Consider the following 16,122-nt stretch of genomic DNA (forward strand, 5'->3'; position numbering starts at 1 on the left):
AGATAAAATAAAACTGTTTAAAAAAATTTTTTGGGTGGGTCACACCCAGGGGTTACTCCTGGGCGGGCTCGAGGGACCATATGGGATGTCTGGGATCAATCCCAAGTCAGCTGTGTGCAAGCCAGACACCTTTATCCACTGTACGATCGCTCTGGCCCCAAACTTTTATTTTTTAAAGGAAAAGATCCCCGTGTTGGCGCTCGCCCCTTCTATTGGCCGCAGCTGACGAGCTCACAGTTAGGGCCTGGGTGTCTCAGAGGCTGTAGGTTCAGCCTCACTTGCAGGCCTGAAAGGTGAGGAAGGCCCTTCTGACCAAAAGTCACCAGTAAAGCCAAAGGTACCGTGCCAGGCCACACAAAAAGCGTTTTTCCCAATTGAAGGTAGTTGTTTCATTGGCCACTGCTGCATATTTCCATCTAGTCCACCTGCATAGGGGGTGGGGACACAACTGGCTTCTGAATCTCTGGGCTGTGGAACCCACGGCCATGCACAGATGCACATGGTGGCTCAAGTTCAGGTGACGCTCTGAGCTCAGCAGCAAGAACTGAGCCCCTAGGGCCACGGAGAGCACATACCTGGTGCGTGGAGGCCGTTTGCTGCTTAACATCATACGCTCCTCCAGCACCACTGACCCTTCAAGTAAGTAGTGTGCAAAGAACTGCATTTCTAGCTGCTGTTTCTCTAGCTACAGGAGGGCCTCACCCCTTTTATATGACTTACATATCTCCCAAATTACCCAGGCTGTCTGTGGGGTGGCAATACCAGATCTTTTCAGTTATTACTATCCTCGTCCTAGTAAGGGAATAAGAGTGCAAAGCTAGGAGTAAGCCATGAGTACAAGAGCCCAGTGGCCACTGAAACTGAGAAGCTGGAGTGGTAGTTTAATGGGTACGGTGCTTGCTTTGGACACGGCTGACCCAGGTTAAATCTTAAGCACCCTATATGGTCTCCCAAGCCCTGGCAGGAGAGATCCGTAAGCACAAAGCCAGGAGTAAGCACTGAACACTGGGTGTGGCCCCCAAACAAAATATCCTAGTCATAGTCCTGCACATTCCTGTTCAGTCTTGCAAAAAAATTTCTCTGGATACATTGGGTAGGGCACTGGCCCTCTAGGAGGCCCACCCAGATCCCCAGTTCCACATATGGTCCTCCTGAGCTCTGCCCTGAGTGACTCCTGAGCACAAAGCCAGCTGTAAGCCCTGAGCATCTCTGGGTGTGCGCCCTCTCCCCATCCCCCCCCCCCCACACAAAAAAAAAACCCACAACCAAACTTTCTGAATCAACTGAATCCCTAGTGATCCCATCCACACCAGTTTCCAGAAGTGGGCACCCACTCTGGGGAGGGGGAGTGGTCTCTGGTGCAGTGGTGGGGCAGGGGGATACCAGGACTCTGTTCATTCGAAGGTAGATTTAGGGAGAGAACCAGGGTGCTTGCCTTGCACAAGGCTAACCCTGGTTCAACCCATGGTCCCTCAAGCACCTCCAGAAACGTCCCCTGAGCACAGAAGCAAGAGTAAGTCCTGAGAACTGCCGTGTGGCCCAATCCCCCACCCCAAACACACACCAATTGAAAGAAAAAAAGAAAGGTTGATCTCTTGGCTGTTACTTAGTTGCTACTTACTTTTTTTTTTTTTCTTTTCTGAAAAGGACCAACTATGTTAGGCAACCTTTGAGCCATACAGAACTGATTAGCTTAGGGCCTTCTAGGAACTTTAAGAAAAGTTTAACAAAGGCCTACCCTTTGCTTCTCTCTGCACATTTCTATCTGTTGCCTAAATCCCAAACCAAATACATTGCTAATGCCCCCTCAAACTTTACTTCATTTTCATGTACACCCTCAGTTAACGGAAACAAAACCCAGAGCACAGCAAGAATTGAAGGTCAACAAGAGATAAGGAAAAGGACATTGCGTGAGAGCACCTACGAAGGCGCCGACACCAGGACGCTGGCTACTGTTTCCTTGCTACCGGAAACAAAGAACTGCAGTTGGGGAGTCTGGGACAAAGCGAATTCCAAAAAGCAGGACAGGCAGCAAACTAAGCTAGACCCGAATGCCGCCTTCCCGGGTTTAAATTTCAACCTTGGGTCAATCCCAAGATTCTTCGCTCTAATACAGCCTTTCATCAGTTTGTGCCAGTTTCCCTTACTCAAAGGGAATAAAACGTGGGGCTGGAGAGATGGTACAGGGGGAAGGGGGCTTGGCCAGCATGCGGCCCACCAGAATTCCATCTCCGGGCCCTCACACGGTCCCAGAGCCTGTCGAGAGAGATCCCTCAGCGCAGAGGCAGGAGTAAGCCCCGGACACCGTCGTCGAGTGGGCAACCCCGTCGAGTCTCGCCCCCCCCCACCGCCACCGCCTTAAAAAGGGAGTGAACCGCACAACAGATTGAAGCTCCGGGGTAGAGGAGGAGATCCTGTGGCGCGGTATGAGGAAGTGCCGCCGGGGTAGAAGTCCCCGGGACGTAGCAAAGACATTCCCCCACTAAACAAAATCAACGTACGCCTTGTGCACTGCGGCGGTCGATGAACAGAACAAAATTCTGCTCACTCCGTTAGCGGAGCCCAGCAGGAGCGTCGGCGAAAAAGGGCTAAGAAAACGCGTAACGTCAGCTGACGAGGAGCTGCCCGGCTCCGGCCAGCGCTCCGCCGCGGGCCGCGAACCGGCCGCGCGGGGGTGTCCCGCAGAGCCCAGAGCCCGCGCCCGCGCCCACAGCCACCCCCGCCCCGCGCCGCTCCGCCCAGCCCCGCGCTTCCGCCCGCCCCCCAACCCTCGGCCTGGGAGGCGGGGCTAAGGGCGCGGCGTGGGCGGGGCGGTGTGTATGACGTCACGTCCGGCGCGCGGCGGAACTGTCGCCCTTTGCTTCCGCGGCGGGGCCGGAAGTAGAAGCGGCGGTGGCGGCGGCCCGAAGCGGAGTGAGGGAGGCAGGCAGGGAGTCGGAGATCCGGAGCCGGAGTCGCAGCGGCGGTGAGCGTGTGGGGCCCCTCCAGGCCACCGTCGCCAGCGCGGGGCCGCGGGGTTCGACGGGAGTTGGCGGGGAGCGGCCAGGGTCTGAGGACGCGGGGGCTCCGGAGCTGCTGCGAAGGGAGGCGAGGGGGGGGCGGGTCCGCTCCAGAATCGAGTCCCCCCCCCCCCCGCCGCCCTCTGACCCGGCCCGGCTTCGCTTTTCCCAGGAGACCCCTGTGCGGCGCGGAGGGGGCGGAGGCCCCGGCTCTGACCCGCGCCGTGGGGGGGGTGGGCCATGGCGGAGATCAGCGACCTGGACCGGCAGATCGAGCAGCTGCGACGCTGCGAGCTCATCAAGGAGAGCGAAGTCAAGGCCCTGTGCGCCAAGGCCAGGTGAGCGGGGCCGGGGCCTGGCGCAGAGCGGACCCCGCAGGGCCCGTCCCGCGAGGAGCCGGTCTCAGGCGCGGCCAGTGTCGGGTGGTCCGGGTCCCGTGGAGTCTGAATTCTCGAAGGTGCTTAGGGAGCGCAGGGCACGGTCCCGTCAGGAGGAGCCCGAAGGCGGCCTCGAGGATCCGACCCGGGCTGTGGGGGCCAGGCCTTGAAGACAGAGATGGTAGCGGGGGAGTGCCAGGAACTAGGGTTCAGGGGAAGAGCCCAGAACTCTGGTTTAATGAAAAGTGTTAGCCCTCGTGACAACTCTTTGGTTTAATGAAAAGTGTTAGCCCTCGTGACAACTCTTAAAGAGGGGTGACATTGCCCCCATTTTCAAGGTGAAGATCCCATTTGGTGTCACCAGCAGGAAAGGGAGGGAGTCCAGAGCCAGTTTTGTGGGATTCACAATGCCAGAAATTTGGACCCCCTCTCTGTACCCTGCGGGAGCCCAGGAACTGAGCGAGAAAAGTTGCCCTGGTCATGTCTGTGGGTCTGTCTAGGCTGATGGAACAGCTCACACCGCAAGCTTTGGAGTGGGGTGGCCCGAGCTAGAATTTGAGCGTGACCGCTTGATGTCCTGGCAGTTGCGGGGTCTGGGACACTTGGTGCCTTCGTTGGCAGTGGGAGGGTGACAGTGCGTATAGATAGGTGTTGGAGGTGAGCTGAAGTTGAAGTGCCCGCTGTCCTCTGGTGACGTTGCTGCTGAGGGACTGAGGTTATCGGGTGCGGTTGGATGGGGCTGGCAGGTGAGAGGACCCCCGGCGGGTGTGAGCATGTGGAGCGGACCTCTTCCTTCCTTCCCGGAGTTGTTTGCTCTGACTTCCGGTAAGCTGGAGCAGTGTGGGGAAAGAGCCAGCAGAGTTACCTGCATGTGTTCCCTAGCACACTGCTGTTAGCCTGCCTGCTCTTAGCAGGCTGGCTACAAGGAGCTATTGTTTGCACCATATTATCCAGCAGGAAGCCTGACTCCCCGGGACATGGTGACTTGACAGGAATTTCAGAGCAGGATTCTGAAATTGGGGCCATCAAGTTCTTTGGCTTTACCCCTCCGTAGACAGGTTTTAAGCAGTCACATAGGTCCTGCAGGGGCTTGGTGAACAGACCAAAACCTCCTTTTGGTGGCGGGTGGCCACTCCCAGTGATGCTCGGGGATTGCATCAGGCTCTGCACTCAGGAATCACTCTTGGTGGTGCTCAGGGGACTGTAAGGAATGCTGGGGATTGCACCTGGGTCAGCTAAGTTCAAGGCAAGCGCCCTACACACTGTACTATCGCTCCGGTCCTACAAAAGCCTTAAATGATCGTCTGGGATCAGCGATACAGATTGTTGGTAGGGCAATGCCTCATATGTGTGAGGCTTGGGTTCAGTCCTCTGTACCCAAAATACATGTGTATCTACATACTGTGCACACCCAGACAGATAGACCTGTATGCATGCATTCTTGTTTGACTCTTACATGTGTTTTTTGGTGGGTTTTTTTGTTTTTGTCTTCAGGCCACACCTGGCAGTTCTTGGGGCTCATTCCTAGTGGGGCTCCAGGGATCGTAAGGAGTGCTGGGATCAAGCTCAGGTTGGCCACCCCTCAGGCAAGCACGCTGCCTCTGCACTGTCACTCTAGCCCATGGCTTTTCCATATTTTGCCAGCTCCAGGAAGTTTCCCGGCAAACCCCAAGATGTTTTTCGTAATTTCTGTGCCACAATCTTTTTTTTTTTCTTAATTTTAGGCATCATGGTTTGCAAAACTATAATGGTAAGGTTTCATACGTAAAACATTCCAGCACTACCCCCTCCTCCAGTGTCCCAATGCTCTGTTTCTCCTTCTCCAAGATTCCTACTGAACACCAATTCTCAGGATTGGGGGGGGGGGGGGAGCACCGGAGGTGCTCAGTGATTGCTCTTGGCTCTGAGCTTACAGATCACTTCTGCCATGGTCAGGGAACCAGATGGGATTCCAGGGATCAAATCTGTGTCAGTCAGGTGCAAGTAACAGCCTTACTGTTACTCCAAGTTCTCCTTTTCTGTTGCCATTGGGCGCTTGTTATTCTCTTACTATGTTTCTTTATGTATCCTCACTTTTTTTGGGGGTGTGTATGGGAGGAAATGGCCATACCTGGCAGTCTTGGGCTTACTCTGGGCTCTACACTCAGGCATCACTATTGGCAGGAATCAGGGAACCATGTGTGATGCCGGGGATGAAACCTGGTCAGCTTTGTGCCAAGTGAGCAACTTACTGTACTATTGCTCTGGCCAAGTGCACCCTCAGTCTTAATCACATATTTAGGAATGTAAAGCGGTGCTGCCTGGCACTATTCTTTCTGCCCACAAGTCTTTCTTGGCAGGGGTTGGGGTGGGGATCCACCCGGCTGTGCAGGTTCGGCTTTGGCTCTGTGCTCAGGGATCCCTCCTGGCAGTGCTCGGAGGACCATATGGAGTGCTGGAACGCAAACCCGGGTTGGGTGCGTGGATGGCAAGTGTCATGCCCACTGTGCTCTCGGGCCCCTCTCTGTGAATCTGAAGTCTCCCTGGGGCCTGTGTCTTTGGTGGTGCTGGTACTCATGCCGATAGCACAGCGGGATTTTCAGAGTCGTAGTTTATACATGTGGTCTCCAGAGCTTTATGCATGTTTCACAAAGAAGAAAGAGCCCCAAGAAAACACGTTTGGGGCCAGAATGATAGTACAGCAGGCAGGTGCTTGCCTTGCAACTGCCCTGGGTTTTACCCCCAACATCCCATGTGGTCCCCCAAGCCCCACCAGGAGTGATCCCTGGGTGCAAAGTTCGGGGTAAGCCCTGCCTGAACATTGCTGGGTATTACCCCAAAAGCAAAAAACAAAACAAGAAGTGAACATGTTCCCACTCTCTTCAAGGCAGTTGGAGGGAAGGTCTTTGACGGGATGGCACCCTTGTTTGTGGGAGTGGGTGAGCTGGGGATGCGAGAGCCCTCCCAGCAGATACTGGGTTGCCGCTAGGAGACACCTGCGGCCTGAGTTGGCATGTTATGCCAGGCGTGACAATGAGGGTCAACCTACTCTCACACCTGGCCTTGACCTGGCCAAGGGACTCCAGCCGAGGTGACGTGGACTCAAACCCTTCCGACTGCCGAGAGCTGAGGTGTGTGGACTAAACACATGCATGCTCACAAAGCAGGGGAGGTTGGGATGCCAGGGTTCAAACCAGGGTTGGCCACATGCAAGGCCAACACCCTCCCCGCTGTACTGTTGCCCCGGCCCCACCTCTCGGAGTCTTTGAAATCACACGCATCTCTAATTGAGGAGCAGGGCTCTTCCCGCCTTTGTTCTGTGTGTGTACGCCACCGGGCATCAAACCCAGCGACTCACGCGCAAGGCAGATGCTTTCCTGAGCTGAGCTACATCCCGGCAAGACCCCCTTTTTTCTTTTAAATGAGGGTCACCTTTAGTGATTCTTGGGGCCCATGGCCACTCCCTAAGTCTGGGCCATCCCCTGGTGGTGCTGGGTTGGGACAGTCAGTGCCTGGAATCCAACTCGCACGAGCCAGGCCCCTGCTCTGTCATTCGGCCTCTCTCCCAGACACTCGGGTGGTGTTGAGCAGGGGGACTCTGCTGAGGCTGGTGACATGCTGCAAGAAATGGTCGGAAGCTGGACCTTGAGCGAACACCGGCAGGCAGATGGGCTGGCCGGGCAGTTCCTCTCCCGATGGAAAGCCCCTTGAAGGAGCCAAGCCACCCTGTCAGGTCCAGGGCATGGCAGTGAACAGCTTCTGCACTTAAAGGCAGGACTCGGGCTGGAGCGATAGTACAGCGGGTAGAGCGTTTGCCTTGCACGCGGCTGACCTGAGTTCGATTCCCAGCATCCCGTATGGTCCCCCGACCACTGCCAGGAGTAACTCCTGAGTGCAGAGCCAGGAGTAACCCCTGTGTATCGCCGGGTGTGACCCAAAAAGCAAAACAAAACGAACAAAGAAAAGGCAGGACTCAGCTGCTTGCTTCTGATGGTGTCAGCACATCCAGGCAACTCACACGCTACAGACCTGGCACATGTTAGGAACTGGAATGTTCTCCGCTGCATGGCAGGGGATGAAATCACGATGCATCATTCTGCTCAAGTTGGCTCTTCGGAACTGACGGCAGTTTCCTCGATGGCTGCTCAGGTAGAATGCACTGCAAGGAGAGACGGAAGCACAGCGGCCTGCTGCTACAGCAGACTGCTCTGAGGGCGCAACCACGGGCCAGCCTGCAGGGCCAGTCTCGAGCGTTGTGTGCTAGGGAGAGGGGATGTGGACGAGCCCAGGCAGAGGCAACAGTTCGGGCCCACTCCAGAAAGAGCCACGGAGGCCGTGGACAGCCTCTCCTGGGAGATTGGCAGCCTCACTCTGCCCTGCAGGCTTAGGGGTCTCCTGTATCCTCCATGTCCCAAAGAAAACTCAGGAGCTAAACCTGGCAGCATGACTGACCCTGGCCTTCTGTCTGCAGGGAGATCCTGGTGGAGGAGAGCAATGTGCAGAGGGTGGACTCGCCGGTCACAGTGAGTACCACTGGCCTCAACCCTTGCCTTGGGAAGGATGCGTGGGAAAGCGTTGAATTCTCATGGCGCAGGAAAATAGACTTCATAGGGGCACAGCAGACGCTGAAACATGAGTTAATCTCCATCCCCTTCTGAGTTCTGGGTGGTTTTGTGGGCAGTGGAGGGGGCACAGCCAGCATGCTCAGGGGCTGCTTCAGGCTCTGTGCTTAGGATTTAAACCAGGGTGTCGGTTTAAACCCTAAGCACAGTGCCATAACCCCTGTACTGTCTTTGCAGCCTGGAGTATTTTTTGGGGGGGAGTAGGGTGTCTGCCAAATAATAATAGTAGTACTTGGGGCTGGGGTCCACTCCCTGTGATCTCGGTCAGCTGTGAACTGGGGTCCAGGGACCACCAGGGCTGCATCTGGCAGTGCTGGTGTGGGGCATGCGTGCTAGTTCTGAGGGTCAGCACTTGACCAGTTCTTGACCATGCATGGCATGTGCCCGTCTCTCTGTTCTGAGCTCTTTGAAGCAGGGAGAAGGGGGCTGGATCCTCTGGGTGTGGGTCTAACCCCAAAGACCAGGCTCTTCCTCTTGCCCTCAAATTCATCATCATTATCATTCAGTGCGCATGAGGGAGGTACAGCAGTAACTTGGGGGTGGGAGGGGAGTTTTGGCCCTGCGGAGTGGAGGGGCAGCCCGGAGCGACAGGTCTGCTGCGGTGTGGCAGTGCTGAAGGACAGTCCTGACTTTGTCTTTGTTTTTTTTTTGGGGGGTGGGTGGGTTTGGGGCCACACCTGTTGGTGCTTAGGGGTTTATTCCAGGCTCTGCACCCAGGAATCACTCTGGCGGTGCTCAGGGAACTGTATGGGATGCTGGGAATTGAGCCTGGGTCAGCTGTGTGCAGGGCCAACGCTTTCTCCGCTCTGCTTTCGCTCCGGCACTAGGCCTGAGTTCTGACCAGACTTTTTCCTTGCCAGGTGTGTGGCGACATCCATGGACAATTCTATGACCTCAAGGAGCTGTTCAGAGTGAGTGTGGGGAAGAGACCCCTTCCCCAAGAGGGGAACTTTGAGGCCCAGAGACCGACGGAGCAGACATCCCCTTCTCTCTCCCCAGGTGGGGGGTGACGTCCCTGAGACCAACTACCTCTTCATGGGGGACTTTGTGGATCGAGGTTTCTACAGTGTTGAAACGTTCCTCCTGTTGCTGGCACTGAAGGTGGGCACCGTTGGGCTCTGCCTGGCCGTCTGCGTCCTTCCCTCCCCTTCTCCCGTCCACCCCAACTCTAGCAGCTGTCCTTGAGCAGGGGGTGTCCCGCTGAGCCCTCGGGGCAGGTGTCCAGGAAGGGGCAGGGCTTGAGTTCACTGGGGTGCAACAGCGGTCGGCAGGGAGGTGAGTGGGGAGGTGATGGAGGGCTGGCAGGCGAGGGGGACAAAGCCGAGACCCCCACCCCTGACTCAGCGGTGGCCCCCAGGTCCGCTATCCCGACCGCATCACCCTGATCCGGGGCAACCACGAGAGCCGCCAGATCACCCAGGTCTACGGCTTCTATGACGAGTGTCTGCGCAAGTATGGCTCGGTGACCGTGTGGCGCTACTGCACTGAGATCTTTGACTACCTCAGCCTGTCGGCTATCATTGACGGCAAGGTAGGCCGCGGGCCGGGAGGGCTGGCATGTCGCCGGCCGCAGCCCCCTGCCCTCCCTTCTTGTTCTCTGCAGATCTTCTGCGTGCACGGGGGCCTCTCGCCCTCCATTCAGACCCTGGACCAGATTCGGACAATTGACCGTAAGCAGGAGGTGCCGCACGACGGGCCCATGTGTGACCTGCTGTGGTCCGACCCAGAAGGTGAGGGCAGTGGACAAGAGAGCGGGCATGTCCCGTGATTGAGGCAAGGTCCTTGCAGGGATTTGGGGAAGAGAAGAGCGTCAGGGGTGCTCTGTGCTCAGAGGGGCTAAGATATGGGGGGGGTCATGGCTCAGAAGTTGTCGGGTCAGAATCGGCCCTGAATGGAGGGACAGGATCACCTGTCAGTGGCAGGACAGAGGTCAGATTCCGGCCAGGCTGGCCCCCAGGATTTCTCCATCTGGGGGTTCTCAGCTGATACCAGAGCAGAGCCAGGATTCCACACAGCCGCTGCCCCCACACCGCCGTGCCTCAGGTGGTGGCCATGAGCCTGTCACCGGTCTGTGATGTAATTATTCTAGACAGGAAGTGATTCCCACTCAGGAAATTATCCTTGGGAAGTTGTGTCCTCCGTTGTTTGCCAGCTCCCTCAAGACCCAGTCAGCCCTAGGCTCTTGCCCCCTAGCCCGCCCTCACCCCTGGGCCAGAAGGAGGGGGAGGGATAACCAGAGAAAGTTGAGGACACCCTGGCTCCGTCCCCCCCAGCCCCCTAACCATGTTTCCTTCAGACACCACAGGCTGGGGCGTGAGCCCGCGGGGGGCCGGCTACCTATTCGGGAGCGATGTGGTGGCTCAGTTCAATGCAGCCAACGACATTGATATGATCTGCCGTGCCCACCAGCTGGTGATGGAAGGGTACAAGTGGCACTTCAATGAGACAGTGCTCACTGTGTGGTCAGCGCCTAACTACTGCTACCGGTGAGCTCTGGGCCCCTGAGGGGGGGCGGGGTGGACCCAGCCCCTGACACTGCCCCCCACTTCCAGCTTTCGGATCTGGGCAGGGTGGGGGGATTGGCCAGCCTCTGACACTGTCCCCCACTTCCAGCTGTGGGAATGTGGCCGCCATCTTGGAGCTGGACGAGCATCTTCAGAAAGATTTCATCATCTTCGAGGCTGCTCCCCAAGAAACACGGGGTATCCCCTCCAAGAAGCCTGTGGCCGACTATTTCCTGTGACCCCTTCGGCCCTGCCCCCTCCAGCCCCGCCGGCCCTTGGACCACTGTGACTGCTCTTCTCCACACGGAGGCTGGGCCTGGGGGGGGCGGGGGGGCGAGGGTGAGGACTTGCTCAGAGAGGTTCGGAGCCCCGCTCCGTGTCCCTCCTCTCCTTTCTCCCCACTTGAACCATGAAGTTTCCAATAATTTTTTTTTTCTTTTTCTCTTTTTTTTTGGTTGTTTTTAGATAAAATTTTGAGAAAAAAAAAGAAAAAATTCTAATAAAAGAAGAAAAATGGTGTCTGGTTTTGTGTCCGGCTGAATTCGGGATGGGCCTGGGGTGCCTCCGAGCCCCCCCGAGCCCCCCCCCCGCAGAGGGCTGGCGGCCCTGTGGCAGCCAGAGGACATCAGCTTCACCATGCTCCCGAAGAGGAAACCCACGGTGTGGACTGATGCGCGCACAAGGTCAAGAGCTGGGAAGAGGCCCAGGTGCGACCCACCTCTGCCTACACACCTTCGCCACAGCCCTGCTGAAGACACACATTCTCGCACTGTTTCCAGCCCACCCAGGCTACGGAGTTTTATTAACCAAAATACTCTGGTTCTGAGAACAGAACCGGGGCCCAGAGGGGCCCCAGGGTGAAGCCGGGAGGTGGGAGTGCTCTGCTGAGCCCCATTTGGCCAGGAGCCTCCCTCCATTCACACAGAGGTGAGAGCCGGCAAGGGGAAGCTGGCCCCAGCTGGCCCCCAGCAGATTAGGCTGAGCTTTGAAGCCAGAGGGGGGTGGGAGTAAAATCAAAGTGTGAAGTAGGGGTGGGGGAGGCTCAAGGCAGCCATTTGGCGTGGGGGATGGGGCGAGGAGAAGTGGGGGCAACAGGCCCCAGGGAAGGGAACTAGAGGTTAGTGGTAGAAGGAAGACAGAGCCCCCCACCCCCCAACAATAGCTCAGTACATTGGTTTGGTACCCACATCCAAGTAACCCCCAGGACCAGGGTAGGGTAGGGGGAAGGGACCCCCTTGGAGGAAATGTGACGCAAAGGGGGCCGGGGGTGCAGCCGCCGGGTATCCTGAGCCCCCCGGCCCAGGCTGCAGCTCCAGGAAGGCAGTTGAGTAGGGGGCTGGGCGCCCCGAATCTGGAGCCTCAGGGAAGTTGGGGGTCCTAGGTAGAGAGAGTCATCAGAACAGCAAAGGGGCCCCCTCCCTGAGCAGCCCTGCGCCCCTGGACCACTTGCCTGCTGGGAAGGTGCCCCGGGGCGCCGTGGAAGGCTGCGGGGTGCAGGAGGTAGGCCTCGGCGCTGGCGCCCCCGCAGGACGCTGGGGCCTGCTCCACCTCTGCCTCCCGGACGTCGCCCAGGGTGGAGTCGCACGGCCCACCTGGTGCATCTGGGGAGATGAGGGAAAGGTTGGGCCAAGGAGGACCAGCACCTCTGACCGGGCCTGTCACCAGCGGGATGACATTCACCTCCACTCCCATAGGCCTCTGTGGCTATCGGCTCTGCAGCCCGCAGTTTCCTCTTCACACGGGCATCTCGCTCCCTGGGGAATAATGATGATGATGATGATGGTGGTGGTGGTGATGATGATGAGGACAGCATGTTCCAGGTGCTAGGCATCACACCTCCCAGGGACCCTCAGGTGGGTTCCATTATTATACCCATTTTACAGGTGACACTCAAGAGAATGAAATAGCTAGAAAGTGGCAGAGCCGGCATTGATTCCTCACTTGAAGCTTTCCAATAGCTTTCAATTACACTGAAAAATCGATGGGACAAGCCAGTGCCTGGTCTGACCTCACCACTTCCCACCTTGCCTCCTCTGCCCCTCTACGCTGGCCCCACTCTGCAGTCGGTGACCGCCTTTTCCCTTAACCCATTCTTGTCTCAGTTCCAGCATCACTTGCACAGGGAAGTCCTGAGTTCCACAGCACCTGCTCCCCACCTTGCTGGCCTTGGCGGGGTGTGCCAGAGGGAAGCTCCAAGGGTCCAGGCCCATGAGGTGTCTCAGACTAGAAGCTGAAGTCCACTAAATCTTCACCAACCGGCATAATCCAGCATCCATCTCTTCTCCACTTGTCTCTCACCTTAGCCCCTCACACTGCTTGTGCTGTGCCTCTCCCTGGCACACTTTTCCCAACTCCCCACATGATTCCTTAAGGTTCCATAGATCCTTAAGGTCATCCTCAATGTCCCCAGCGAGTCCTTTCCAGGCCTCTTGTCCAATACCTCACTTACACAAAATTTTATTTGGGCCATAACGAGTGATGCTCAGGGGCTACTCTTGGCTCTGCACTCAGGAATCACTTCTGATGGTGCTTTAGGGAACCATATAGGATGCCGGGGATTGAACCCAGGTTTGCCACATGCAAGGCAAATGCCCCACCCGCTACTATCACTCGGGCCCCAGTAACTCATTTCTGTCTTTCCTATATTCCTTTTCTCTAGAACCAGGCCCTCTGACTGAATGGTCCTCCTCCACACTAGAGGACCAGTACCGGGAAGATCAGGCCTTAGGTGTGGCTTGATGGACTTGCTGGCTCTCCAGTGCCCAGAGCAGTGATGGCTAACACAGGTGCTAAGTAACTTTTTATGCGCCATTGTGTGGCTGGCATGGAGCACAGTGCCTGGCACACAGTGGACAATATACAAACACTGAGGAAGCCAGGGAGAGCATAGCAGCTAAGGCAGCTGACCTGTCACCCACCACCACATAAGGTCCCCCAGGAGTGATCCCTGAGCACAGAGCCAGGAGTAAGCCCTGATCACAGCCGGGTGTGGCGCAACCCTACGACCCCTGCCACACAGACTCGTTGAACAAACACCATATGAACAATGCCCACCTCTTACAGTTTCTGCCATTTTCCCGGAAGCCCTTGGCAAAGGGGTTGGCAGCAATCTTCAGCTGTGTGATCTGGGGACAGAGATGCAGGATTAAAAGTGCCGCGTGGCCAACCCTGAGCCTGTTGCCCTCCCTCACACAGGGCCACTCACCCGTGGGTTCTGATAGGCAGTCACAGAGATGAACGTGGTCTCAGGGAAGCGGAATGAGGCCACGCCCCCCCAGTGCTGGCTGCAGAGCTGGGCGGCCCGCACCAGGTGTATCCGGGGCTGGTACTTGTGCATGGAGTGTAGGATCAGCTGGAGGAGGAGAGGCCAGTGACTCCTGGTCCTGGGTCCTGCCCCCCTGCCCGCACCCCCCCCCCCCCGCCGTCGTTGCCCAGCTGGGGCCTCACATGGCCATGCGGGTCCAGCGTGCTATTGGTGAGTTTGACTCGATGGAAGGACACGGGCTGCCGCATCCAGTGGGCCCCCGTGGCAGGAGAGTCGGGGTGAATGTAGACACGGTCAGGCAAGCGGGGCTCGGCCTTGCCACTGGGCTCCCAGCGCCGGCCCTGCCAGCGGTAGCGGGCCCCATCCACCGGGAGCACGTCCAGGAGAAACAGGTAGCGGGCCTCGGGGTCCAGGCCCGTGACGGAGACTCGGCAGGCAGGGAACATACGCCTGGACAGGGGAGGCGGAGGGGATGGCACTCGCCGGGGGGCAGAGCCAGGGACTGGCCTGGCTGTCAGAAGATGGTGGAGGGTGCACTCCAAGCCAGCCGGCACCAGTGAGACGACAACAGGTGCTCTCACCGAAGTCACACGGCAGGTGCTGCTAACTCTGGCACCTCAAATTTGGTGACTCTCTTTCCATGATCCCCCAACCCGCCCTGAAACTATGATGGAGCCCCCTACTGCCACCCTGGTCTCATTTGATCAGTGCCACAATGTAGCTGCTGGCAGGGGGAAGGGGGGGAGGAGCACACCCAACAGAGCTCAGGGCTTACTCCTGGCTCTGCACCCCTTGGGGGGACATATGGGGTTCCAGGGATCCAACCCGGGTTGGCTGTGCGCAAGGCAAGTGCCCTACTCACTGTACTATCACTGCGGCCCTGGTCAAAGGTGCTTCTGAGGAAAAGCCTTCCTGCCTTGAGTGGGGTTGAGCCTGCTCCTGCCAGGGTCAAGGCCCACGCCAGCATATCCCGGCCCCCACCAGAACCCTGGACACAGTTCTGGCCGGATTTCTCTCGTGCTGCTCACTGGCTGGCTCTTGACACGGAAGCTGTAGTTGGAACCTTAACTCCGGCCACAGACTGACCTCTGATCCAATCTGTCTGACTCGAGCAGGCTGGCCTGTGACCCTCACCATAATCGGTTCCTAAACCAACTGTGCATTCCATAGAATGACCCTTGACCTTTGACCCATGCCACAATATGATCACAATCTGAGCTTAGGCAGAGCTCTAACCCCCGTCCCCTCCTCCAAGAACCCCCCCCCCCAATCCAGCACCATCATTGAAAATTCCCCGTTTTCCAAGAAAGCCCCACGCTGGACCTCACCTGCCAGCTTTGGTAATGATCATCTCGGTCCCCACGGAGCTGAACTCTTTCCACAGCTCCCGGTTCTCCAGGCTCAGGCTGACTCCAGGGAGCGAGTGCAAGGCCTCCGGGGTGGGGTGGCCCTGCTCAGTGCCCAGGGCTGGGGGCAGAGAGGGCAGAGGTGGGGGCGCAGCCAGGGCACGGGGAGCCACCTCGATCCCGGAGAGGAAGCAATCCAGTTTGGGGGGATCCAGATCTGGAGATGAGGGAGAATGAACGCCCAGCCCGCCAAGGCACGCCCTTCCCCCCATGCTACCAGGCACCACTACTGGGACTCACCTGGGTAGCGGTAGCCCTCTGCCAGGGTGGGTGGGAAGCCGGATTCTGCAGCTGACTGTGGGGGGCCCAGGCGGTAGCCCGTCCCCAAAGCAGGGTACAACTCTCGTGGGTGATACATGGTCCTGTCGAGCTCAGCGCAGGCTGCCTGGTGCTGAGCGATGCCCCCTTTATAGCTCGCAGCTCAGCCCCTTCCAGACCCATGATCACAGCCCCTCCCTCTCTGGGGCCCTAGAGTTGGGCTGAGGTGGAGACCCCTGGGGCCTGGAAGGGGTCCAAGAGGAGGCCGGATCCCTGGGTACCCTCCCCTCCCCCCCTCCCCCCACAGGCTTCATTAGCCTCCACCCCCTGCCCCCTCATTACATAATTAACTCCTCGGCCTGATTGATCCCCAGGGGCTCCACAGGGACGCAGTTTGGCGCTTCCGGCCAGCTGGTCCCCGTTCCCACGGAGGCAGGGGGGGAGCCCCGGCTAGGGATAAGCCAGGGGCGGGGTCTGGCCCCTGGGATGATGGTTGCAGTCAGTCCTGTGGCCAGTGCCTCAGACTTCTGGCAGGTGACCCCCCCCAGCCCCCCTGCATCCTCCCACACTTCATGTGGAGGATGGGACTCGGCTGAAACATAACTGGAGGCAGAGAGCAGGCCGTCGGGGCAGGCCCTGCCTGGGGACCTTGAGGATTCCAGTCCAGCTAGAGTGATAGAGGCGTTTGCCTTACACGCGTCCAACGTGGGTT

General features: G+C 57.9%; 2 protein-coding genes across 2 annotated transcripts; one reads left to right on the top strand and one right to left on the bottom strand.

The window, feature by feature from the left end:
• The first annotated feature begins 2,835 nt into the window (after positions 1-2,835).
• Positions 2,836-11,000, top strand: PPP4C (protein phosphatase 4 catalytic subunit). Its single transcript, XM_056138853.1, has 9 exons — positions 2,836-2,965; positions 3,172-3,337; positions 7,827-7,878; positions 8,838-8,888; positions 8,977-9,078; positions 9,335-9,508; positions 9,581-9,707; positions 10,274-10,463; positions 10,591-11,000. Exons 2-9 carry the CDS (start codon positions 3,240-3,242, stop codon positions 10,718-10,720), a joined length of 924 nt encoding a protein of 307 aa, XP_055994828.1. The 5' UTR covers positions 2,836-2,965; positions 3,172-3,239; the 3' UTR covers positions 10,721-11,000.
• A 448-nt stretch (positions 11,001-11,448) lies between these two features.
• On the bottom strand, positions 11,449-15,585 carry TBX6 (T-box transcription factor 6). The gene is made up of 8 exons (XM_056138905.1): positions 15,393-15,585; positions 15,075-15,309; positions 13,929-14,196; positions 13,687-13,833; positions 13,536-13,606; positions 12,162-12,235; positions 11,932-12,082; positions 11,449-11,858 (listed from the first exon to the last, which is right to left on the bottom strand). Exons 1-8 carry the CDS (start codon positions 15,508-15,510, stop codon positions 11,645-11,647), a joined length of 1,278 nt encoding a protein of 425 aa, XP_055994880.1. The 5' UTR covers positions 15,511-15,585; the 3' UTR covers positions 11,449-11,644.
• Positions 15,586-16,122: the final 537 nt, after the last annotated feature.

This window comes from Sorex fumeus, unplaced genomic scaffold (assembly GCF_029834395.1).
Source record: "Sorex fumeus unplaced genomic scaffold, SorFum_2.1 ptg000130l, whole genome shotgun sequence".
Classification (NCBI taxonomy): Eukaryota; Metazoa; Chordata; class Mammalia; order Eulipotyphla; family Soricidae; genus Sorex; species Sorex fumeus.

Bases quoted from the DNA above. Each gene is read 5' to 3' on its own strand.
- PPP4C (XM_056138853.1), top strand. From the start codon at position 3,240: ATGGCGGAGATCAGCGACCTGGACCGGCAGATCGAGCAGCTGCGACGC. The intron at 3,338-7,826 runs GTGAGCGGGGCC...TTCTGTCTGCAG, and splicing joins GCCCTGTGCGCCAAGGCCAG to GGAGATCCTGGTGGAGGAGA. The intron at 9,079-9,334 runs GTGGGCACCGTT...GGTGGCCCCCAG, and splicing joins TCCTGTTGCTGGCACTGAAG to GTCCGCTATCCCGACCGCAT.
- TBX6 (XM_056138905.1), bottom strand. From the start codon at position 15,510: ATGTATCACCCACGAGAGTTGTACCCTGCTTTGGGGACGGGCTACCGC. The intron at 12,236-13,535 runs GTGGGCATTGTT...ATTATTCCCCAG, and splicing joins AATGGCAGAAACTGTAAGAG to GGAGCGAGATGCCCGTGTGA. The intron at 11,859-11,931 runs GCAAGTGGTCCA...CTCTCTACCTAG, and splicing joins CCGGGGCACCTTCCCAGCAG to GACCCCCAACTTCCCTGAGG.